Source organism: Pelophylax lessonae (assembly GCF_965119305.1).
Source record: "Pelophylax lessonae genome assembly, chromosome: 2".
NCBI lineage: Eukaryota > Metazoa > Chordata > Amphibia > Anura > Ranidae > Pelophylax > Pelophylax lessonae.
Genome location: NC_138769.1, coordinates 378,172,502 through 378,197,372, shown reverse-complemented (window position 1 = coordinate 378,197,372; position 24,871 = coordinate 378,172,502). Strand labels below are relative to the sequence as shown.

Below are 24,871 nucleotides of genomic sequence, written 5' to 3'. Positions count from 1 at the left end.
AAAATACGCTTTTTGCGATTTTTTTACCAAACATAACATAACGTAATCCAAACGTAACATAAAACAAATTGGCCGAAAATGTTAAAAAAATTAGATTTTTACATTTTTTTGGGGGGGAATTTAATATAAAAAAATGTGAAAAATATTGCTATTTTTGCAAAATTTACGCTCTTTTTTTGTTTATAGCGCGTGATCAAAAAATCGCACAGGTGATCAAATACCACCAAAAGAAAGCCCTGTTTGTGGGAAAAAAAGGAAGCCAAATTCGTTTAGATACAGCGTCGCACTACCGCGCAATTGTCTGTTAAATTCACATAGTGCCGAATCGCAAAATACCCCCTGGTCAGGAAGGGGGTAAAATCTCCCGGGGCTTAAGTGGTTAAAGCAGCCCGTGGACCAGACTTTGGACGTGCCTGGTTTAGATGCCCAAAAATGCATGATACATTAAAAGAGAAGTAAAAGCTTTTTTTGGTCAGACTTCTCTTCTGGGTCCCAGGAGTGCACTTACTTGTGCACTTCTGTGACCCAAAGTCAACCAACAGTGGGCTAAGCTGACATCACAAAGCTGATCCAAGCTCTTGAAGTATCTTGATTATATTATCAGGATCCACTCAGATTTTTTTTGGTTGAAAATGTAATCTTTATTTGCATAAAAGATATACAAAAAACAATACTTTTGTCGGGGTACATTCTCCCCTGTACTGCGACGCAGCGCATAAATACACTACATTACAATACATTTCCGGTCATACTAATAAATACATTCAATCACATACATTCATTCTGCGGTATGATGCCTGATGTGTTGTGCGGAGTAAGGGTACCCCGAGCCATCACATCATGCATGACGCCGCAATACCCCTGAAGCATGAAACTAAATAACATTGTCTATACGTTATGTTACTCAAACTGAATCAATACTGTAACATTTCAAAAAAGCAACAGGTGTGATGGGGGGGTGGGAGAGAGGGGTAAGGGGAGGGGAATGAAATCACAGGCCCGAAGCTTTATTGAATGGACAAAGACACACAAGGGAGAGTGGGGGAAGGGGAAATCTTCAGACCTCCTCTTCCTCCATGAGATCCATCAGGTTATAGTCTCTGAGCAGACTGTGAACCAGTCTGCGACAGTCCTCAATGGACATCCTCTCCCTCTGGTGGATAAGGCGCTTTCTGGCGCACCATAAAGCGTCCTTAAAGCAACACAACACCCGCCAGGCGTTGTCAATGTCCTCCTGTGTAAAAGTACCATGAAAAAGTCCATTCAGCACAGCAAAATGTGTGATGGCAGTCTGTGAAACAAAGTCTTTAAGTTCAGGTTCCAAGGCCCTCAACAGGCTCTGTGCAAATGAGCACTCCCAGAAAACGTGAAAGGACGTTTCCTCGTGGATGATACAAAAGGGGCAGTGCCTGTATCTGCACAAGTTTCTGGCATGCATAAATGTCCTGAGTGGCAAACCCCCCTGGACAGCCATCCACGCCAGATCTTTATGCCTGTTGGTGAGTCTCTTTGAAGAAACATTCCTCCAGACCACTTTGCAAGTGGCTGAAGGGAGGCCTGGAACAGTCTCAGCAATGTCCGATGCTCTGATCAACTTGTAGATAGTTTTTGGCTTCCACAAGTCGGGCTTAACTCCATGCAGCCCCAGCTCCTTGATGAACTTGAAAGTGTCCAAGTAGTACCAAGGAGTGTCCCAGTTGTAGGGGATGGAGCTGTCCCATTTGTCCCATCCAAGGGACCTCCAGAGAGGCAGGAGGAAAAAACGGGACATGGAGTTGCCTCCAGAGACCGAAGTTCTGTCAATCAAAGTTCTGCGGATGCAGTTGCAGGCAAAGAACACCCCCAGTAACGTTGCGATGTCGGGCACGCCCTTACCGCCCTTGAGGGGTTCTTTGAACATGACTGCTCGCTTCACTCTGTCCATCTTGGAGCCCCAGATGAAGTGGAACACCGCCCTGGTGATGGCCTTGCAGGTGTTGACCCGGGGGGGCCAGGCCTGGGCGAGGTACTGCAACACAGGGAGGATCTCGCTGCGGAGTACCAGTGTTTTCCCTTCGATGGTGAGTTCTCTGAGGCTCCATAGTCCAAACTTTTGTCTCATCTTGGACAGTCTCTCCTCCCAAGACTTCAGGGCTGCGCCCTCAGCTCCAAACCAAACTCCAAGAATTTTGATGAAGTCCGCCTTGATGCTGAAAGGGATTGATGCAGAGGAAGGCAGGAACCACTTTCCGAAGAGCATGATCTCTGACTTCCCGCAGTTGACTTTTGCCCCTGAAGCTTTGCCGAAGTCCTCACAGGTCTGGACGAGCGAGTCGATGGAGCGCTGATCAGCACAGAACACCGTTACGTCGTCCATATAGAGTGAGCACTTGACAACCCTTCTGTCCGGTCCCGGTGCGGTGATCCCTCTGATCTCTGGGTTCTGTCGGATGCATTCGGCAAAGAGCTCTATACAGCAAACAAAAAGCAGAGGTGAGAGAGGGCAGCCTTGTCTGACCCCAGAGAGAACAGGGAAAGGGTCAGTTTTCCAGCCATTCACCAACACCGTACTACAAATGTCATTATACATCACGTTCACATACGAACAAAACATGTCCCCAAGACCAAACCTGCGCAGAGCTCTGCACATAAACTCATGGGAGACACGGTCAAAGGCCTTTTCCTGGTCAAGACTGACCAGGGCCGCGTGCACACGGCGGCCTCGAATGTACTGGACCGTGTCCCGGACAAGCGCGAGGCTGTCCGCAATCCTGCGACCAGGAATGCCGCAAGTCTGATCCGGGTGGATGATCTGTCCGATGACAGATTTCAGCCTGTTGGCCAGAACCTTGGCGAGGATTTTGTAGTCCACGTTCAAGAGAGAGATGGGACGCCAATTTTTCAGGTCCCCTCTCTCCCCCTTACGCTTATACAAAATCGTGATCATCCCCTCCCTCAGCGACGGAGGCATTGTGCCCTCCACCACCATCTCCTCGTACAGCTCGAGCAGGTCCGGGCCAACGAGATCCCACAGCGCTACATAGAGCTCCGCTGGGAGACCGTCGCAGCCCGGGGTCCTGCCTTGCCTAAAGGATCTGACGGCAGAGTGCAGCTCCTCCAGCGCCAAGGGGGCGTTGATTGCCGACATACCTGCAGGATCAATTTGGTTAGTGATACCTGACAAGAACCTGTCGGCCTCAGCCGTATCTGTTTCTTTCGGGGAGTAGAGGTTGGTGTAGTAGTCGCTGACCACTTGCATCACAGCCTCCTTCCCCTTCTGGAGTGTTCCGGTCTCATCCCGCAGCTCAGACAAGGGAGTGTGTCCTGAGTGGAGTTTCCTGAAAAAGAAAGAGTTACATTTCTCACCTTTCTCAAGATTCTCCACCTTGGAACGGAAGACGAGGTGCCTGGATTCTTCCTCGAAGTGTCCTTTCAGGCTCTTCTTGGTGTCCTCCAGGTCCTGCCTAACGTCCCAGCCGCAGTGGTGAAGGTCCTGCAGGGACTGCATCTGACGTTGCAGTCTCCTGAGTTCCCTCTTCCTGGCACACACTTGCTGGCGTCCCCTTGCCTGAAAGAAGCTGCGTAGCTTGACTTTCACAAACTCCCAGTAGTCACTTACCTTTCTGAAGAACCTCTTGTCCTCCTTCCAGGTAATGTAGGCCTCCCTGAGTTCCTCCAGCAGTTCCTCATTTTCCAGCAGGGTACCATTCAGCTTCCAGGAGCCCGGACCGGGGGCAAAGCCCTCGCCCAGGTCACCCCGAAAGTGAATGGCCCTGTGGTCAGAGAAAAAGCAGGGGACCATGGAGAACCCGCGATGTCTGACTGTCTTGGAGGTGAGCACGAAGTCTATCCTAGAACGCACGGATCCATCAGGACGGCACCACGAATAGTTCACGGAACCTTTCCCCATGGATCCCACGGCGTCCTTCAAGGAAGCCTCCGCGATCATCTCCTTGAGCAGCCTAGACGTGGTGTCGAGCTTTGCGTACATGCTGGAGCTGCGCCCATCCTCCTCAATCGGACAGTTAAAATCACCGCCGATTACTACTGCCCTGGTGGTGACGAGTTGGGTCCGCAGGGTCTGGAAAAGCTCCAGTCGCTCATTCTTATCTGGGGAGGCGTACACGTTGATGAGCCTAACTGGCTCTCCCGCCCACGAGCCGTCTACGACCAAAAGACGGCCACAGACGAGCTCCTGGACGGAGTCAACCGTGAAACGACCACCCCTGACAAGAATGGCTACCCCTGCAGACTTACAATCGACACCCCCGGACCAGTAGGAGGGACCATGGGTCCACTGGGAGGACAGATGAGTGTACCTCCTCGAGAAGGGTAGGGCACACTCCTGAAGCATGTAGACATCACTCTGCTGTGTGGAAAGAAATGTCAGCGCCACCTGTCTTCTAGACGCATCCTTGATGCTCCTAACATTAATGGAAAAGATAGAGATCTCTGCCATCATGTAAAGGAGATGAAGGGGCTAGTTAGCAGGTGGGCTGAACTTACCTCCCCTGAGGGGGGGGTGGTTCTTCCACTGCCTCTTGCGCCTGTCCGGTGTCCTGGTTCAGGCCGCACTCCTCAAGGACGCTGTCCATAAGGTCTTGGGTGAGGTCAGTCTCTGGGGGGGCCAGGTCCTTACCTACCTGCATTTCTCCTTCGTCTTCCCCCGCAGACTCGAGGTCCTCGAGGTCCTCCACCACTGGGTCCAGTCCAGCGATGTCATTTTGCTGGGCCACGGTGGGCCGCTTGGTGGGTTCTTCAGTTGTCGGGCTGTCTAGGTTCCGTTTTCGGCCTTTGCTGGTGGGGGGTGGGGTGGGGGGGGCGGTGGGCAGGGTGGGGAAGTCCTCCATGGAGGACAGGGCGGGGGGGGGCTGGGAGGGGGGAGGGGCAGGGGCAGGTGAGGTCACCTCCGACTCAGGGGGGTTGGGGAGGGATGGGTCGGAGGAGGTGGTAGGGGCCTGGGGAGGGGGGGACTCACCAGTGGCTTTCCGAGGTTCCTTCGCAGTCTTTTCCCCTGGCTTCTTTTTCCCAGCGCTGTCTGGGGCTCTGCCCTTGAGCAGGGCTCCAGCGTAGGACCGGGATCTCTGGGGGCAGTCTCTGTAGACGTGCTCAGCCAATCCGCAGAGGTTACAGGTCTTGGACCTCGGGCAATCCTTGGTCCACTCAGATGCCTGATTAACAGCTGACTCTGGGTCTCAGTCAAAAAGTGTAATGTTTATAAGTTCCTGCTTTAATTAAAGTGTCCCTGGTGATCCTTCCACATGTACCATCCTTCTTGGTGGGACAAGCTAACTATAGTAACTCCAGTCAGTTGCAGTCGCTTTACAATTTACATGCGACGCTGTTCCTAAACTAATTTGACGTGCTTTTTTTCCCACAAACAGAGCTTTCTTTTGGTGGTATTTGATCACCTGTGCGATTTTTACTTTTTGCGTTATAAACAAAAAAACAGCATCAATTTTGCAAAAATAACAATATTTTTCACATTTTTTTATATGAAATTCCCCCCCCCCCCCCAAAAAAGTAAAAATCAAAATTTTTTAACATTTTGGGCCAATTTTTTTTTTTTTACCATATGTTTGGTAAAGAAAACCGCAAAAAGCGTATTTTGATTGGTTTGCGCAAAAGTTATTGCGTTTACTAACAAAGGGAACATTTTTTGTAATTTTTGTTGTTTTTTTTTAATGCGTAATGGCGGCGATCTGCGTTTTGCGGGACTGCGACATTGCGGCGGACAGATCGGACCCTTGACTGACATTTTTGACACTTTTGGGGTTACCAGTGACATTTCTACAGTAATCAGTGCTATACATATGCACTGTTACTGTAAAATTACACTGGCAGGGAAGGGGTTAACTTTTTTTGAGAGGGAGGGGTTATGTGTATCCCTAGGGGCGTGATTCTAACTGTGATTGGCTGTGGCTTGAGGTGTAGGAACAGTGATCAACGGTCCTACATAGTAGAACCGTATGATCACTGTTTCTTCACAGGGGAGAATGACAGGCGGCTTGTTTACATCAGCCGCTTGCCTTTCTCCCTCTCCACCCGACCATCATGAGTGATCGGCAGATATCGGGTCCGCCGGTGACACGCGCGGGGGGGGGGTCCGTGATTACGCGGGAGCTCCCTAGACCCTCACAGGCTAGCGACGTAGATCTACGCCACTTTGCCTGTGAGCGGCAAGTGGTTAGAGAAGGAGGTGTAACTCTGCTGTCTTCCATCATCCAATCATGTTCAAGTATAAACCTGTTTTATAAATTTTTTTTCTTGCACATAACAGGATATTCTTACATTGCCTAAGTTAAGGAAAATTCCCCCTGCAAAGTGAAAACTCCCTTTAACAGTGAACAGTCCATTTTCGACCCAATAAACTAGAAAGTTGGTCCTTCATTTTTTTAAACATATTTTTAAATGGCAGCGCAGTGGCTAAATGGTTAGCATTTCTGCCAATCCCAACCACAGCACTAATTGGCTCCTGTCTAAATTGACCCCAGTATGTGCAGGTATGAATGTGAGTTAGGGACCCTAGACTGTAAGCTCCTTGAGAGCAGGAACTAATCTGACTGTATAATGAATATATAAAGTGATGTGTAAATTAACAGTGGTTTATAAGTACCTGTAATAAATTAATTATGCCATCAAAATGATAAATTTGACTGTGGTATAGTAAGGGTCCGAGATGGTATACATAGCTTGTTTAGTTATTGCTTTCTTCTTAAATACAATATGTGTACATGATATAACTTCATGAAGGCTACTCCTATTTATATGGGTTAAGCTTGCAGGATGTGATTCATCAAAATCCTTGTTAAACATGTGGTCACCATAGGAACCCAAGCTTTAACCTAATAGCTGTTCCATCTGGAGAGTTCCACTGACTTTCTACTGTCTCAACATAGGTCCCGTTAGCCCCCCTCTCTCCTGTGGAATTTGCATAGTAACCCCTTCTGTGTGTCAAACTCTGGTCTTACAAAGGGTATCTGTTCATTGCTTTATAGCATATCCTGGAACAATTTGAATTTATTTTTCATGTTTAAATATTTATTGTCACTGTTCTGTACAAGGAATAAAACATGTAGTACTCTAATAGAGAAAAATGCCAAAATAAATGTTAAGTATAAATAAGAAAAATAGTGAGTAGCGTCCTGTAGAAGTATCACTGAAAACTTTACACTTTACATTGTAGCACAGAGAGGACATCCAATGCTTTGGAGTTCATAGGTTTTTGGTGTTTTGTAAAGTGTGCAGAGACTTGGGCTTATGTCTGCACAGAGTTTGCTATATCCACTTTGCCAGGCTTTGGTAAGCACTGTTTTATTAAGGGAATCATACTAATATCCTGTGGCTAGCACAGTGTTCTGTGTAATCACCAAATGAGGGGCAGAATCTCAATGCAGGTAAACAGATGCCAAGTCCTTTCATTTCTATAGATAGTGGTGTTTTCTTTCTAACATTAAAACAAGCAAAGCAAGATCCTGGTTAAAGGAACATTCCACTTTAATCATTAAAAAAAAAAAAAAATAAAACGCTTTTCACAGAGCAACAAGGGGGTTTATTTAAAGTAATTCTAAAGTCTTAATTTTTATTTTTTTTAAAAGTAACAAACATGTTATACTTACCTGCTCTGTGCAATGGTTTGGTACAGAGCAGCCCCGATCCTTCTCTTCTCAGGTCCTCCGCTGGCGCATCTGGCTCCATCAAACCGCTTGCTATGGGGGCACTCGTGTGAACTCACTCCTAAGTCAGCTTTGTGTGTCCATAAGACAAACAGGGAACAGCTCTGCCCTGCAACCTGCTCCTTCCTCACTGGATGTGATTGACAGCAGCAGGAGCTGATGGCCCCCTGCTGCTGTCTCTGAGACAATGGGGAGAGAGAGAGCCAAGAGAGCCTTTGTTCTCATGCACATCACTGGATCAAGTTTAGGCTCAGGTAAGTATTGGGGGGGGGAGTCTTGGGTGGGGAGCTGTATGCAGAAGATTTTTTACCTTAATGCAGAGGTAAAAAACCCTGCTCCCTGCTCATTGGCTGTTGTTGATAGCAGCAGGAGCCGATGGCCCCCACTTCTGTGTCTGAGATAATGGGGAATGAGAGAGCCAAGAGAGCCTCTGTTCTCATGCACATCACTGAATCAAGTTTAGGCTCAGGTAAGTATTGGGGGGGGGGGTCTTGGGTGGGGAGCTGTATGCAGAAGATTTTTTACCTTAATGCAGAGGTAAAAAAAACATCTTTCCTTAGGACCACTTTAAAGCAAAGTGACAAAGCCACTGACCTGCATCCAAACTAACCCAGTTTCCAGAGCGTGTTCCAGCCTCCTCCCAGCTCATAAGCCTCATTATTGATCTATTACTTTGATTGTATGCTAGACTTGGTATTCAGGAGGGGTAAAGCTGGGCTCTCAAGCATGGAAGCTGGGTAGATATTTGTTTACAAAAGGTCTCTGGGGTTTGAGGCACCATGGGCACTTCCTGTGGTTGTTTTTCTTTTTCTGATTCCAAATTTTTTTTTTTTTTTTTTTTTTTTTTAAGTTTGATAAAATACTGCATTGTAAACTTTTCACTGTCTACAATGACCACATTATTAGACTTCTTATGCATTGGTGCTGCATGGAAAAACCTGATATAGCCTTTTCTTTATTTTTACACAATGGTGATACTTTGAGTATATTTGCCAGTTGATGTATTTACTATAGAGCGAATCAACCATTTGGCTGGAATTCCAAAATCAACTATTCTCTACAGAATGTGGCCAATGGAAAACTGACATACGTTCAATAAAAAATGTTCAGACCTAAACCTCCCATGCATGAGCTGATATTTGCTAAGTATGCAGCATTATTAGTGATAGTTCATTCGTATATGGGATATGGGAAGACAACTTTGGAGCACATCATCAGCCATACTCATTTTCGGTTTATTTGACAATCTCTTGCAAACTGCCTGTGATTATGATTTTATCCGTAAGAAAAAGGAAAAACCTTTTGCTGGGTTATTTGTCAGACTATATGTCACAATAAGTTGTGATTTACTGCTGTGTAAATAATGCACTGCTATAGTTTGAAATATGATCCGATCTCATCATTTCTCATTTATAGTAAGCCTACATTTTCCAAGGCAATGTAAATAACATGATGAGTTTTGAGGGACATACAGGTGGTTGGACCCTTTCTTGTTATTAATACTTATCTGAAGAAGGGGTACACTTCCTAATCAAAGTGGTAAAATGTGTTAGTTGCACTTTAATTCAAAGGTTGGAAATTGTAGTGATTTAGTATGCTCAACATTTTAACATTTCATCTGCTTCAGTGTCGAGATCAATGTTTCTATTTATTCAGGGACACTTACACAAAGAACTTTTTTTAAGCCAAGTCAAGGTACCCTACATCAGCTCCATATGTTCAAGCTTACTTTTAAATACCATTAAAAAAGCACTTAACATTTATATGTGTCCGTCTCCTATAGCAGTCTGCTTTGGAAGTGTAGCAAAGAAACTAAATAGCCCCAGAAGCTATGTGTCATAAATCATTTATGTCCATATTTGCTATTGATACATCTTCATCACTGTCAGGCATGTAGACTAATTTTGGCTTTGAAATCTTTATTACTTCACTTTTCTAAATGAACAATTTATAATACACATTCCCATGCAGAGTTTAGAACTTGCTAAAGGTCGCTTGTCTCTGCATCATATATCGCTTTCCACTACATGTTTCAAGTTTGATTTACAGATAACAATACGTTGATCATGCAAGTTCTCACCTACATAAATAGCACATTGTGGGAAAGTTCTGCTCTTTACTTGTAAGTAAACCAAAAGCATTTAGCAACTCCCCCCACCCCCCCTTCCTTGTCGAGCTACACACAAAACATCTGGAATTTATGGAAACACTAAGTGACTTTTAAGAAGCAAAGCAGGCGGCCATATTGTTTCTTCTGTTGTTCAGAAACAAAACAAATATGTTCGCTATGAGAATAGATAACTTAGAAGGAGGTAAACGCAAAAATATACACGAGTGGTACCTTTTGCCAAATTGATCACTAAACATTTGTTTTACTACACAGAGTACTTTCTGTCCTTATAGTTGATGTGTTTTTGTGAGGTATGTTTTATGCTTGTGAATATTTGTGTCTTTAATGAAACCACACACTAGTTTAAACTTTCTTAATGGCTTGTGGTTTATTCTGGGCTGTTTCAAAAACAAGGTGACTGATATATCAGTCAACTAATACACCAACAACCATTTTTTTAAATTTTTATGGCCTATTACCAAGAGTCTTGTACATGTTAGACCAGCCATACATCAATCAAGATTCAGATGGTTTAGCAGGGACTGGCCAAATTTCTATCCATGTATGGGCAGGCTGGTTGTACATACGTCAATCTATCGATTGACGTATGTACAACCAGCCTGATGGGTTTTTCTTCAATAATCAGTGTTGCCAGCTATAGCTATGCTAATGATACTCTCCTGTATCTCAGAGATGCATCCCCCTCATTGCAGTCGGCCCTGTGGATAACTGATGTGTTTAGCACCTTCTCTGGAAATAGAGTTAACTGGGTAAAATCTCTGATTTTACGCTCAGCCCTTCACACCCCAAACCATCTATGAACCCTCCGGTTTGTTGGGTGTATGGGTTTAAGTTACTTGGGATACAGGTTTGAAGCTCCCTGGTGACTTATATAGATATTAATCTATTCCTTATACTTAAAGCGGGCCTTCAGTCATTTTTTCATCTTTCCATCTACTAAATCCTCTGTCCTTGTTGTTTTAACTTTAGATAGTAAAGTATTTTTCTTCTGCCAGTAAATACCTTATACAGCCCACTTTCTCTTTCTTGTCTGGTAAAAAGCCTAGGCTAATATCATCATCAACAGCTCCCTCTCTCTAACTCTCATGAGAGTTCGCCAGCAAGTGAGGAAGGGTGAGTCATAGGAGAGCCAATAAAAGCTGTAAAGCTGGAGGGGGCTGGATGAGGGCGGAGATAACAGGAGACTGCAGAGATCCATGAGGAAAAATGTGCCAGCAAGCAGTGATGTGAGTGTGTCTGTCTATCTGTATATATGTATATATATATATATATATATATATATATATATATATATGTGTGTGTGTGTGTGTGTCTGTGTGCCTCTTTGTCTCTGCGTAAATCTAGGAAGTAAAAAGTAGCAGCTTTAGCTGCCCACAGTTAAAATGGCTGCAGCCAGATTTAGTGGAGGGAGATTTCTGCAGCATATTTGGTAAGTACATAATCACAGTATATATAAAATAATATGCAAAGTGGTTGGAGGGAAGCTTAAGAAGGGCAAATAAGTTTTAAAACAAATTATGTGAGCAGACTGCAGTTTCTCTTTAAGTTCTTCAACCAGAGATGTGCATCTTGGAAATCACTCTCACTTTTTTTAGTAGGCAGAGTTAACTTCATTACCCGCCAGGCGTACTCAAATATGCGGGCTCTCATGACCCTGGTCCATAGTGCTGAGGGGGCACACATTTGCGTGAATTGTTGCCTATTCACCTGTGCTGAGAGCGCATGCACTGCGTGCTCCCAGCACAGGTATTGTCACCTAACCGAAAGCTCCCGATCACTTGTTGAGAATCAGGGTGGTCACATAATCTTAAGCCGGGCCCCACCTCCCGGCCTCAAACACTTTTTTAAAAGACCAGGAGGCGCCAACGCTAAGAGGTTATACTGCTTTATTAACCAACATTTCTTTATTATTTCAGAAATACCCCAGTTCCTATACAGAAAACATCAAACAATAAAATAGAGAGTGTTGCCCTTTCCATTATATTGGATGGGAAAGTTCCATGTCCTTCAAAGTTGACAGTACAATTCCCATTGTCACAGGGTAGACCGTCTCTTCCAAATTTTCAGCTGCACTATAAACCAGCAGTGCTGGTAACAGTCCTCTGGTGATTTCCACAACCTAGACAAAACCCTGCAATTACCTTGGGGAAGTTTGCGTTTCAGGGGCACCAAGTCCAATCCAGCTGTTACTGGCCCAATGAGAAAAACACTACTTGGTGTAGCATAATGCCAAGGCAAAAAGGCATTCTCCCTTGACCTTCTCTGCACATACATTGTAAGGAGGGATAAACCAAAAGGACACCATAGCATAATACCGTATGGGCAATTTATTTGAAGATAAAGAATTACACTTACAATTTATCAGGTGGTAAGAAGCATTCAGAAAAGAAGTATTTTTCTGAGTGCCTATCTTTTCTGAATGCTTCCTATCACCTGATAAATTGTAAGTGTATTTCTTTATCTTCAAATAAATTGCCCATACAGTATTATGCTATGGTTTTGGTTTATCCCTCCTTACAATCCCATGAGTGGGGACTCCTAGGCATTCCCGTGTGGACCGGTTTGGAGGATATTCATCACTAACTGTGATCCAGAGACGCTTCTGAGGTTCCTGCCTATTCGGTACCGAGGACATCTACACACACAGCGTGTATGACCCCTTTGCTGTACAGTACTTTGGGTCCATACCATTTGGTGAGCACATCTTTATTCCTTTGGTGTGGGATTTACCGTTTGTTGCAGTTATTTCACATGTTGGAGTCAACACCTTTTTCAAGTCACAGTTTATATTTTATGGACATTTTGGACTTTGTTTTCTTTGCATTTTTGTTTGATTGTTGACGTTTTACTTTGTGCACATTTATTCACCCATATTTAGCGCTGCACTAATTTCTTTAGTATTATTACAGATTACCATGATAAATAGCCCATACCCCCTAAAGTAATTGAAATTATAAACTTAAGAAAAGATGGGGCTTTGTATAGGCTGATGGGAAGAGGAGAATCACAAATATTACACCGTTATAATAAAATGTTTCCTTTATTGTACATATATGTATAAAAAATATATCACATAGACATATATAAAGTGGAAAATATAAAATAAAGAAAAACGCATTTGTAGACATTTATTCCCATAGGGAATGCTGATACAGTGTATCAAAAAGATGTTACAGTCTCTATGTAGCATGGTCTAGGGTCCCCAGCAAGCCAACGCGTTTCGCAGCAAGGCTTCCTCAGGGCCAGAGAGACCAAGGGAGACCAATATATGCCACTGCGACAGAGACCTAGACGAACACATGCGCCGAGGAGCAAGTCGCCAAGAATGACATGCAGGAGAGGTGTGTGATGGAACAGCTGCGATCATGCAGATTAGGAAGGCGTGCCTGTTCAATATGTTTTAATTATCGCCATGTAACCACCACATACATATAGAGGACAAGTCCCTCACAGCATTCTACATCAATATTGATGGAGTCTCAATATAGACTGCTGTATGCATGAGGCAGGTAATTCATAAAAGTATATTCATATATTCAATTGTATTGACGGCATTATAGATATTCCCCACCTTGCCACCAAAGTAGAGGGCTCCTTCCATCCACCATCATAACACAATCCCGCCTTCAGGACCTTGATCTGTATCAGCAACATTGATACAGATCAAGGTCCCCTTAAGGATGAACATCCCTGGATGAATGCTGAAGCTGGTCGAAAAACACACAAAAGAGTGTAGCGACGTCTGTATTCTGTACTCTCTGCCATCTCTCCTCTTTCTCTTTCTGTACTCTCTGCTATCTCTCCTCTCTCTTCTCTCCCTCTCTGTACTCTCCGCTGTGTCTCATCTCTCTAATTGTGTTCTCTGCTGTCTCTCCTCTTCATCTCACTCTCTGTACTCTCTGCTGTCTCTCATCTCTCTAATTGTATTCTCTGCTGTCTCCTCTTTTTCTCGCTCTCTGTAATCTTTGCTGTCTCTCCTCTCTCTTTCACACTCTGTACTCTTTGCTGTCTTTCCTCTTTCTCTCTCAGCTGTCTCTTCTCTCTCTCTGTACTCTCAGCTGTCTCTTCTCTCTCTCTGTACTCTCAGCTGTCTTTGCTGTCTCCCTAATTGCTGTGTCTCTCTCTCTGTACTCTGCTCTCTCTCCTCCCTTTCTATACTTTCTGATGTCTCTGCTGTCTCCCTCATTGTTCTCTCTCTCTCTATTCTGCTGTCTCCTCTTTTTATCGCTCTCTGTAATCTTTGCTGTCTCTCCTCTCTCTTTCACTCTCTGTACTCTTTGCTTTCTCTCCTCTTTCTCTCTCAGCTGTCTCTTCTCTCTCTCTGCTGTCTCCCTCATTGCTATCTCTCTCTGTACTCTGCTGTCTCTCCTCCCTTTCTGTACTCTCTGCTGTCTCTCATTTCTCTAATTGTACTATTTTCTGTCTCTCCTCTCGCTCTCTCTGTAATCTCTGCCATCTCTCCTCTCTCTCTCTCTGTACTTTCTGTCATCTTTCCCCTCTCTCTCTCTGTACTTTCTGCCATCTCTCCTCTCTTTTTGTACTCCCTGCCATCTCCCCTCGCTCTCTTTGTACTCTCTGCCATCTCTCCTCTCTCTCTTTGTACTCTCTGCCATGTCTCCTCTCTCTCTCTCTGTACTCCCTGCCATCTCTCCTCTCTCTCTTTGTATTCTCTGCAATCTCTCCTCTCTCTCTTTGTACTCTCTGCCATCTCCCCCTCTCTCTCTTTGTACTCTCTGCCATCTCCCCTCTCTCTTTTTGTACTCTCTGCCATCTCTCCTCTCTCTCTTTGTATTCTCTGCCATGTCTCCTCTCTCTCTCTCTGTACTCTCTGCCATCTCTCCTCTCTTTTTGTACTCTCTGCCATCTCTCCTCTCTCTCTTTGTACTCTCTGTCATCTCTCCTCTCTCTTTCTCTTACTCTGTGACATCTCTCCTCCCTCTCTTTACTCTCTGCTCTCTCTCTCTCTCTCTGTACTCTCTGCTCTCTCTCTCTCTCTCTGCTGTTTCTCTTCTATTTTTCTATCTGCTCCCCCTCACGGACACATGTAAACTAGTTCATGTCTGGTGTATTACAGACTGCCATGCACACACTTTTCCTGTTTGCAATACTACAGCCCTGCTCCCCATAGGCGGTTATATGGTTGCTCAGTTCCTTCTCCTAGTCCAATGTGTACACAATGCCAAATTAACAATCTATCCAGAGAGAAGGAGGTACAAAATGATCCATCAGTAGAGGCTATTTTTAATGAGAGAACAGTGCTCACTGACAATGACTCATCAGAGAAGCATGTATCACAGATGTGGGTGGGACATATGTCATGGGATCAGTGCTGTGTTTTAGCTGTGGGTGGGAGCAATGCATTTGAGCTGTGGCTGGGTATCAGAAAGCACTGCGGCACTGAGTTCAACTAAGGTAGCGGAGAGGTGGGCAGGAGCAATCTCCTGGAGAAGAAGGACAGTAGCAGGGTGTGTTCAATGAGGTCAGAACTTCCTAACTCTACTAACAGCTCTGGCATCCTGCAAGATGGATACCAGGAAGACAAGGGGGAGTTTTCTATAGAAGAAAGCAGAGGCTGAAGTGAGGCCTGCTCCAGGATTTAGGGACAGCTTTGTCTTTTTTTCAACACAAGTACATTACGGTACATAGGTAAGCTGTACTTTATAAAAAAAACCTGGCCTTTAAAGTACTCTGTCACTAAATGAAAGTGATTTAGATAAGAATTCAATGTAAAGAAAAAAAAAAATAGTAACCTGTTCTACCTATGCCATTGATTATTACAGAGCTAAGCTGGCTGAAAAATCTTTTGCATTCAACATGCTTGGTGTATGGAATGCCCAGTCCCCTAATTTACTTTTGTAGTTATGTTGCAGTCAGCGGGAGGAACCACAATGCACAGAGAGTGAAAAGACAGCCAACAATCCCGATGTTGAATGCAGAAGATTTTTGGGTGCAGATTAGCTGTGCAATACAGTAAAAATCAGTGCAGGTGGTGTGACAGGAAAGTATTATTTTCCTTACCGGGAGCAATTCTTTTCTAACTGCAGAGTCATTATAAAGAGATATATGGAACTGATGGGTAATTAAAACCACTGGTGCCTGGCTGAAATATCTGCTTTGAATGGAATTGACATTTAAAGACAACTGTTTTATGTTCTATTAGGTACTTCTTAAACAATTCCAGGAAAGGTTATATAAACTATATATTTTATGTTTTTTACAAAATAGTTATAAGAAAAAAACAAATGTGAATCTGTAGTCATTTTCTGGATATTTGCATGCATGACTCCTAATATATGACCTTATCTTTATTTAATTAATTAAAAGACATAAAAAAACAGTTGCATTTGTTTACCAAACAGATACATCTGTATGTTTAGTAACTGGTGAAACCTACTTAAATAATGCCAATCATATACTCTCTGCAGCCATTGATTAAACATGCACACTGGTTCAGATATATTTTGGATGCTTCCTGTATACTAAGTTTTCAGTTAATGTATATATTTGGGATGTCCCACCTGAAAGTTCTACTTTACTTATTGCCAAAGGAGTTTAAAAACTCAGGGACTGCAAAATGTCAGACTCTAAAGCTGGGTATACACACAATCAGAAGGGATGAACTGGAAAAGATTGTGGATGCAGGAATCTTCCTCACTTTGTTATTGTATTAAGACAAATGGGCTTAAGCTGGTTACTAAGGAGCGGGCTGGGAAGCCGGCCACGGAGTCCTTAGCAACAGATGACTCACTATCTGTCAGCTCGGTGAATGTTAAAAAAGCATGATGACAATTAAAAAGTATGAAAAAATTAGAGTGGGGTCCCACCCCATGTATACCCTCTGTAGCATGTATAAAACATGCTGCAGCAAAAACACAATTTTTTAAATAAAAAAAACTAAAGGGAATAACATTTAAATTGCCGGCAATTCAATACCGACAATAGAAAAATGAAATGAAAAAAAAAAAAAACGGCATGGGCCCCCCCAAAATCCATACCAGACCCTTATCCAAGCATGCAGCCCAGCAGGTCAGAGAAAGGGGGGAAGCGAGTACCCCCCTCCTGAATCATACCAGTTCACATGCCCTCAAATATGGGGGAGTGGGTGCTTTGGGGCAGGGGGCTCTGCCCCCCACCCTAAAACCCCCTGTCCCTATGTTGATGGGGACATGGGCCTCATCCCCACAACCCTGGGCTGTTGTGGGATTACCAAGGGGGCCCAGAGATTCTGCCCTCTGTATGTGAATGAGTACCTACCCATTCACTAAAAAAGTGTAACAAAGTAATAAAAACACAAAGACAGTTTTTGACCATTTCTTTATTAAAAATAATAATAATAATAAAAACCCCATTTAAATCCATCTTCAATCACGCCACCCGCTGCTCCGCCGACCTAAAAAAAAAAAAGTTCCACCTGCGAAGACGGCTGACTGCCGAATGCCTCCTGCACCGTTTGACAGTTCTTATAAAGGTAAAGGTGGGGCCATCTGGCGACCTCACCAGGTTGCACTGTCCACCTTGTGACATCACCGACCCAGCATGCTGCAGCTGCGGCCATGATCCTGGTATAACTACCTAAACCTGACGATGTATATAAATGTATGATGATCTGGAATCTTTAAATGTAACTAAACCCAAAAACAAAAGTGTAATATATCGCAGCTTTTAAGCCCTTATATGGTAGCTGCATTTCTTTTCTTTTTTTCATGCTTTATTTCCTTGGTGATCCAGCCAGAAACATTCTTCCAGTCCTAGGGTAACAATGCTTACTCACTGTACTGTATCTTTGGAGGGGTTGCATTATCACCCGGGGACAACAAATGTTTAAGGGCTACAGAACCTCTCTCATTATTCCCTTAACAAAAATGGAATAAATAAGAGTAATTCATTGTTAGGGTTTACAAACTCAGTAAAATGTAAACAAATATTCTTTTTAGGTTTCCTGCAATCTATTGGACTGTGCCGTGAGGACTTTCAACATAGTTTGTAAAGAAAAATGAACTCAAACTGCTTTTTTTTTTTTTTTTTCGTCAGAGCAGGTCAAACTAAAATACTTGACTTCAGTTACCCTCCTTTAAAGATAGTTTATTATTATCATTAAGATACACAAACATTTTTATCAGTGACATTGATTAAGTAAACAATTTATTCAATAAAGATGTGGAAATATACAACTTAAATGCTGTTTATTTTCATTATCAAGTGCTTTAATCAATTATTAAGGCTTGAAGTTCTGGTCACAGTTATAAGGCCATACAAGGTCAAATCCACAAAACAAAATGATCTTAGGGTTGTATTTGCAAGTCACAACATTATATATTATAGACTTTATAGATTAGGTATTGAGTTTATAAATTGAATGCCATTTTACGTACTTTTTACCTACAATGAGCCTTTATTTTCCCTTGCAGAAGAATGTTTCCCAGCTACAAAGTTAAAGTTACAGGGATGAACCCCAAGACTAAATATATTCTCCTCATAGACATTGTTCCAGCTGATGATCACCGATACAAATTCTGTGACAACAAATGGTAAGTTTTTCTATAATTTTCAAATGATAATGTGTGTGTATATGTATGTGTGTGTGTATATATATATATATATATATATATATATATATATATATATACAGTACTGTGTTTCCCCGAAAATAAGACCGGTCTTATAATAATTTTGGCTACAAAAAACACACTAGGGTCTATTTTCAGGAGATGTCTTATTTATATACAGTATGTACAAGGACGATCTTAAAGTGGTTGTAACCCTAAAAAAAAAAAATATATATATATATATATATATATATATCTAGATATATATATAGATATATATATATCCCGATCCTTTAAAGCATGATTGACAGCACAGTCCTTGTGCTGTGTCATTTACGCCTCTCTATGTTTAAAACAAAAAAAACCTGGAATAAAACCAAAAAATATTTTCTAAAAAGTTTTTGTGTCCCCTGTCTTCTCTTTTCCTCTCCCCCTGTCAGTTCAGGAGTCAGCATTAACCACTTAAGCCCCGGAAGATTTTACCCCCATTCCGACCAGGGGGTATTTTGCGATTCGGCACTGCGTGACTTTAACGGACAATTGCACGGTCGTGCGACGCTGTACCTAAACAAATTTGGCGTCCTTTTTTTCCCACAAACAGAGCTTTCTTTTGGTGGTATTTGATCACCTGTGCGATTTTTTGATCACGCGTTATAAACAAAAAAAGAGCATAAATTTTGCAAAAATAGCAATATTTTTCACATTTTTTTTATATGAAATTCCCCCCAAAAAAAATGTAAAAATCAAAATTTTTTTAACATTTTCGGCCAATTTGTTTTATGCTACCTATGTTTGGTAAAAAAAATCGCAAAAAGCGTATTTTGATTGGTTTGCGCAAAAGTTATCGCGTTTACTAACAAAGGGAAAGATTTTTGTCATTTTTGTTGTTTTTTTTTTAACGAGTAATGGCGGCGATCTGCGATTTTTTTTGCGGTACTGCGACATTGGGGCGGACAGATCGGACCCTTGACTGACATTTTTGACACTTTTGGGGTTACCAGTGACATTTCTACAGTAATCAGTGCTATACATATGCACTGTTACTGTAAAAATACACTGGTAGTGAAGGGGTTAACTTTATTTGGGAGGGAGGGGCTGTGTGTGTCCCTAGGGGCGTGCTTTCTACTGTGATTGGCTGTGGCTTGAGCTGTAAGGACACTGATCAACGGATCTACATAGTAGATCCGTGTGATCAGTGTTTTTACACCGAGGAGAATGACAGGTGGCTTGTTTACACAAGCCGCCTGACTTTCTCCCTCTCCCCCTCTGATCGCCGAGTGACCGGCGGACATTGGGTCCGCCGGTCACACGCGCGGGGGGGTCCGTGACCACGCGGGAGCGGGAGCGCGCCTCTGGGGGCGCGCGCTCGCTCCCTAGACCCTCTCAAGCTAGTGACGTAGCCCTACGTCACTTTGCCTGTGAGGGGCTGACTGCCGACGTAGATCGGCGTTAGGCAGTCGGCAAGTGGTTAAGAAATTATGTAATCCCAAAAATAAACCTTGGTTAAAGTCATTGTAAAATTATGTAATCTGTTTTGTAAAAAGATTATTTAATATCCAGTGAGTCTCCATTTGTAAGCGGTGCTGTAAATAAGGTATTTTCCACAATAAAGTAAAAAAGGAGATACACTGCACATTATATAATCTTTTTACTTAACGGATTACATGTTTTTTTTTTTACAAGTATTTGAACTAGGGCTTATTTTCGTAGTAGGGCTTATATTGCAGCTATCCCCAAAAAACACGCTAGGTCTTATTTTCAGAGTACGGCTTATTTTCGGGGAAACAGGGTATATAGATGTATTTGGACAAACAATAACTCATGTATTTTCATATCTGTTCAGATGCAGGTTTAGTGCAGTAAAGAAACCTTTATATTACTCAAGATGGTCAGTAGCAAACCTATTACCAGCAATTACATTGTAATGTGACAAAAACATATAAAAAATATCAAAATTATGCCTTGCAAATTTACTTGAATTTGACAACTTGCTTTAGGGTGTCATATACTTGTTGGATTCTGCCTAGCATGTCCTGACATACAAATGCAATTAATGTATTAGTGTGTTCCTATAACATTATCATCAATTCGCTTATTGTTGGTTGATACAGTGAGTATGAATGGATAGTTTAGGTTGGCTACAGGTTGACTGCAAACACTAAACAAGGGAAGGGGCACTCCAGCCTAAAGCAGAACTTGACTTTCTCAATCAACATTGACTATTTTTAATCCTTATGCTGCTAGCATTAGTAAATATTTAGGAAGGTATATCATATTTACTTGGTATAAACTTTTTTTTTACATTTTTCAGTTACTTCCTAGTTTTCAGGCCTAGGCCTGCCTGACTGTATGCCTGAGCTAAGGGCAGAGAGATTACAGGAAGTAAATGCTACATGAATCATCTGCCCTTACTCAGGATGGCCACAGCCAGAAACGCTGGGGGGTCATTTTCAAAGTAATTTCTCAGCAAAATAAAGCATGGAGACATGAATGAATAGGTGAGATAGATAGATAGATAGATAGATAGATAGATAGATAGATAGATAGATAGATAGATAGATAGATAGATAGATAGATAGATAGATAGATAGATAGATAGATAGATAGATAGATAGATAGATAGATAGATAGATAGATAGATAGATAGATAGATAGATAGATAGATAGATAGATAGATAGATAGATAGATAGATAGATAGATAGATAGATAGATAGATAGATAGATAGATAGATAGATAGATAGATAGATAGAATTATTTTCTCCATTGTTACCTGGTATCTAATAGGCTAATAACACTTTGTAAATCATGCATTGGTTTGTTCTCTGACATCCAGTAGGTTAAAGTAGGCTGTAAATTAGGTGTCCCTTTATTACTTAGTTTATAGTGGTGTTTAAAAGGATGTCATTTGTTCTCTAGTGTTATAAATAGGTTGTAAATCACATTCTCTTTTATTACCTGCCATTACCTTCATTGCCAAATTGTAAATATTCTTTTAATTAACCAAGCAAATGGCAGAAATAAAATGGTTGCACATAATTTATTTTATTATGTCTACTTGAAAAAATATGCTGTTCTTGATAATATGCCCTTTTATTCCCTGTATCAAGTGGACACTCAATGTCTACTCTGTTCTTTTCTAATGTGCCCCATTAGCAACTGACATTACATGCTTACAGCATTTCAGGGAGCATGTGACAAAATGACTTGGAAAAAATGCCAAAACCTATTTAGAACTGTCATAATCTATCCAGTATTATATATTACCTTTTTAAATGTTGCATAGTTTGACACATCTAGTACAAAATTGCAGAGGCTTTTTAATTCTCCTAGTTTGCATCACTCTGAAACTGGTCAAAGAAAGATGCATTTTTATATGTTATACCCTGGGGAGACATTTTCCAGAACATTATAATATGCTGTCCTATGTACAGCCAAAAAGATTAAAACGTTTTTCCCCTCAAACCTTGTTAAAGTAAACTGGGCACAATCGTGGACAGTTCCATTTAGAGCATATAATTAAAGCATAAGTAGAAGTTATATTTACTTTGATTTACATTTAGGTAGAGTAGACCAGTGCCTACAGTTGGCAGAACTAACTTTTATAGTTGTCAGCCATTTCATTACCCATCATCAGCAGTCGTCATGCCATGTAAGTTTAGTTACACACTGTCCCAATATTCTAAGGAAAGTTAGAACCAGTATTTATTTTCTGTAAATAAGGTGAGCCTATCAGAGGGGTATTTTGGGTACCAAATTGTGTGTTCCTGCACACTCCACCTATCAAAACCTGGCTTTGCAAGTTTGTGGCAGGTTTGCTTTAATTGTTTTTGCTACTGCCTAACCACTGGAGTTCCAGGTGACATTTTACAGTAGGGCTGGGAAGGTATCTTTTTTTCCAAGCACTGTTTTGAAACAGTATTGGGGCTCAGTGGAATTAAGCACTGTAAGGACTGGCTGGCAGCCAAGGACCAGCAATATGTTAAGAGGCTGAATCAATCAGCTCTTGGGCTTCTGACCATTCTCCAGAGGGTTCCATAGAAGTGTCTTGTAGTAGAAAATTGAAATAAAAAAGCAGATCATCTTATTCTTGGGGAAATGTTGCAGTTATTTCAAACAAGGATTTTTTATACCTCACCACATAAGCTTGTATCTCTTTACTGTGATTCCAGTGCATTTAAAATCTTGTACACAGAGCCATCTTTAACACGGGGGAAAGGGGGCAGCTGCCCAAGGCTCAGTTATTGTACTAGTGCCCAAAGCAGCTCCTTTTTGAGCCCGTGCTGCCTGCAAAAGCTGTGAGTGAGGGTGCAGGAATCAAGACACATGGAGAGGAGGAGCTGCGGGGACACTGACAGGTGGAAGGCCGCAAAACTGTGAGTGAGGGAACAGGAGTCGGGACACACTGAAAGGAGGAGCTGTGGGCACACTGACAGATGAAGTTGTCGGATAAATGTGAGTGAGGGCACAGGAGTATGGACATACTGAGAGGAGGCACTTTGGGTACACGGACAGGTGGAGCGACTGGAAAACTGTGAGAAAGGGCATGGGAGTCAGACACACTGTCAGGAGGATCTGTGAGACCCACTGTCAGGAGGATCTATGGGACACACTGTCAGGAGGAGCTGCAGGCATGCTGTGAGTGAGGGCACTGGACCCATTGATAGGACTGATGAAACAGGAGCTAGGGTACTGTGAGGGCTCTGTAAGTACTGAAACAGGGAGAAACTGAGACACTGTGGGTAGCATACAGTATAGTGAGTATTATTGCAGAAATGTGAGTAATTTGAAGTAACATAGAGTACTGGGAGTACCTTGGAGTATTGGGAGTAAATTGGAGTACTGTGAGTAATCTGGAGTAGCTTAGGGTACTGTTGGAAATCTGGAGTAACTTGGAGTATTATAAGAATAGAGAGTAACTTGGGGCATTGTGAGTAACTTGGAGTACTGTGAATGATATTGTGGTAATTTGGAATACTGTAAGTGTTTTTTTGAGTGTTGTGAGTAACTTGTAGCATTGTGAGTTACCGGAGTACTGTGAGTGGTCTGGAGTAACTTGGTGTACTGTGAGTGACCTGGAGTAAACCTTGGAGTGCTGTGCGTGATCTGGATTAGCCTGGAGTGCTGCAAGTTATTTGGAGAAACGTGGAGTATTGTAAGTAATTTTGGAGTATTTTGGAATATTGCTAGTAACTTGGGGTCTTTGGGAGTAATTTGAAGTAATTAGGTGCTAGAAAACAATTTCTGGAGCAAATATCCCTCCCCACCCCCCTCTTCCCCACCAGCCAACTATGCAATTAGATCCTGCTGATCTTTCTTAAGAATGGGGTACTTCCAGATCTTTATGTCTACTACCCCAATTTAGTTGATGCAGTTTTACAGCCATGATGTTTTATTTGAAGAATTGTTATTAAAGATGGATGTAAAGGTGCTAGTCAAACTTGTTTAGCTAAATACTGCTTAACATTGACTTACTAACACCTGTTTAATTAATGGTACTGCTAGTTGTGAACCACTCATGCTCTGTAAATTCTATATAAAACCTTTATAATAAAAAAATTTTTTCTTATAACAAATAAAAAGGAGACTGTTTATTGTTTTAAAGCCAGCAGCTTATTAAAATCATTTTATAGAATGTTTGCCCAATCAAATTGTTTATGTGAACATTACTGAATCAATAGGTCCCTCCACAACCCTGAGTAAGTCCACACGAGAAGAAACTCAGTTGGCCAGGATAGATTGTTTTTTTTTGCTTATTTCTTTTGTTGTTTTGTTGTTATTAACAAACAAGTTCACCAGCTACAAAGTAACATGCATGTAAAACATTTTTTCGCTAGAAAGATCTTCGCGCATGGCTAGCCGATCCCAGTCTAGTGCCCCTCGAAAGTGTTTCTTTTAAATGAAAGTTAATGACTTTTTTAAATATCTCACCTCTACTTGGATGAGCTAGATTTAAAGAATCAATTTATGATTATGACCAATGCCTGCTGAATCAATTGCAATTCAAAATGTGGCTTGCCCCATCTGCACTACTTCGATCTGAAAATTTAAGAATACTGGTGGAACAGTGGCTGCCGCCAATCAGATGCAGTCACTGTTTGGGTTATCTTACAGCCACGGAAACAGCAGTTGTCAAAATACAATAGGGTAATCTATTGATTTCCCTTACAGCCCACTGGGAAGAACAAGAGAAATCATAGATGGACCGGCCAGGATTTGAACCATCTATGGGCAGACTGATTGTACCCAAGTTGATCTATGGATCAACTTGGATACAACCAGCGTGTCAGATTTTTACAGTTGTTAGCAATAATCACTGTGTTCCTCCGGCAGGGACAGCTCTCAGTCCTCCTCACCGGGAGAACTGGCTGGTCACGTGACCTTTGGCCGCTCTTCTCCCCTGATCTAAAGGCTACAGCGGGAGGGGCCAAGATCCCCCTCTGACGTCAGCCAGGAGGTCACGTGACCGCTGTGCTGTCCACTTAGCCTCTCCCGCATTAGCCCTTAGATCGGAGAAGGAGAGTGGCTGGAGGTCATGTG

At 42.4% G+C, this 24,871-nt stretch overlaps 2 protein-coding genes across 2 annotated transcripts in view; one reads left to right on the top strand and one right to left on the bottom strand.

Annotated features, from left to right (window-relative positions):
- TBX4 (T-box transcription factor 4) overlaps nt 1-24,871 on the top strand; it is a 233,241-nt gene that overhangs the window by 157,536 nt on the left and 50,834 nt on the right. Inside the window, exon 4 of the mRNA XM_082245737.1 lies at nt 18,195-18,314. Within this exon, the coding sequence (XP_082101863.1) occupies nt 18,195-18,314 (120 nt within the window). The remainder of the gene's footprint in view (nt 1-18,194; nt 18,315-24,871) is intronic.
- On the bottom strand, nt 1,058-3,928 carry LOC309546685 (uncharacterized protein; the record flags this gene model as incomplete). Its single annotated transcript, XM_082246400.1, has 2 exons — nt 1,058-2,448; nt 3,346-3,928. 2 exons carry the CDS (start codon nt 3,926-3,928, stop codon nt 1,058-1,060), a joined length of 1,974 nt encoding a protein of 657 aa, XP_082102526.1.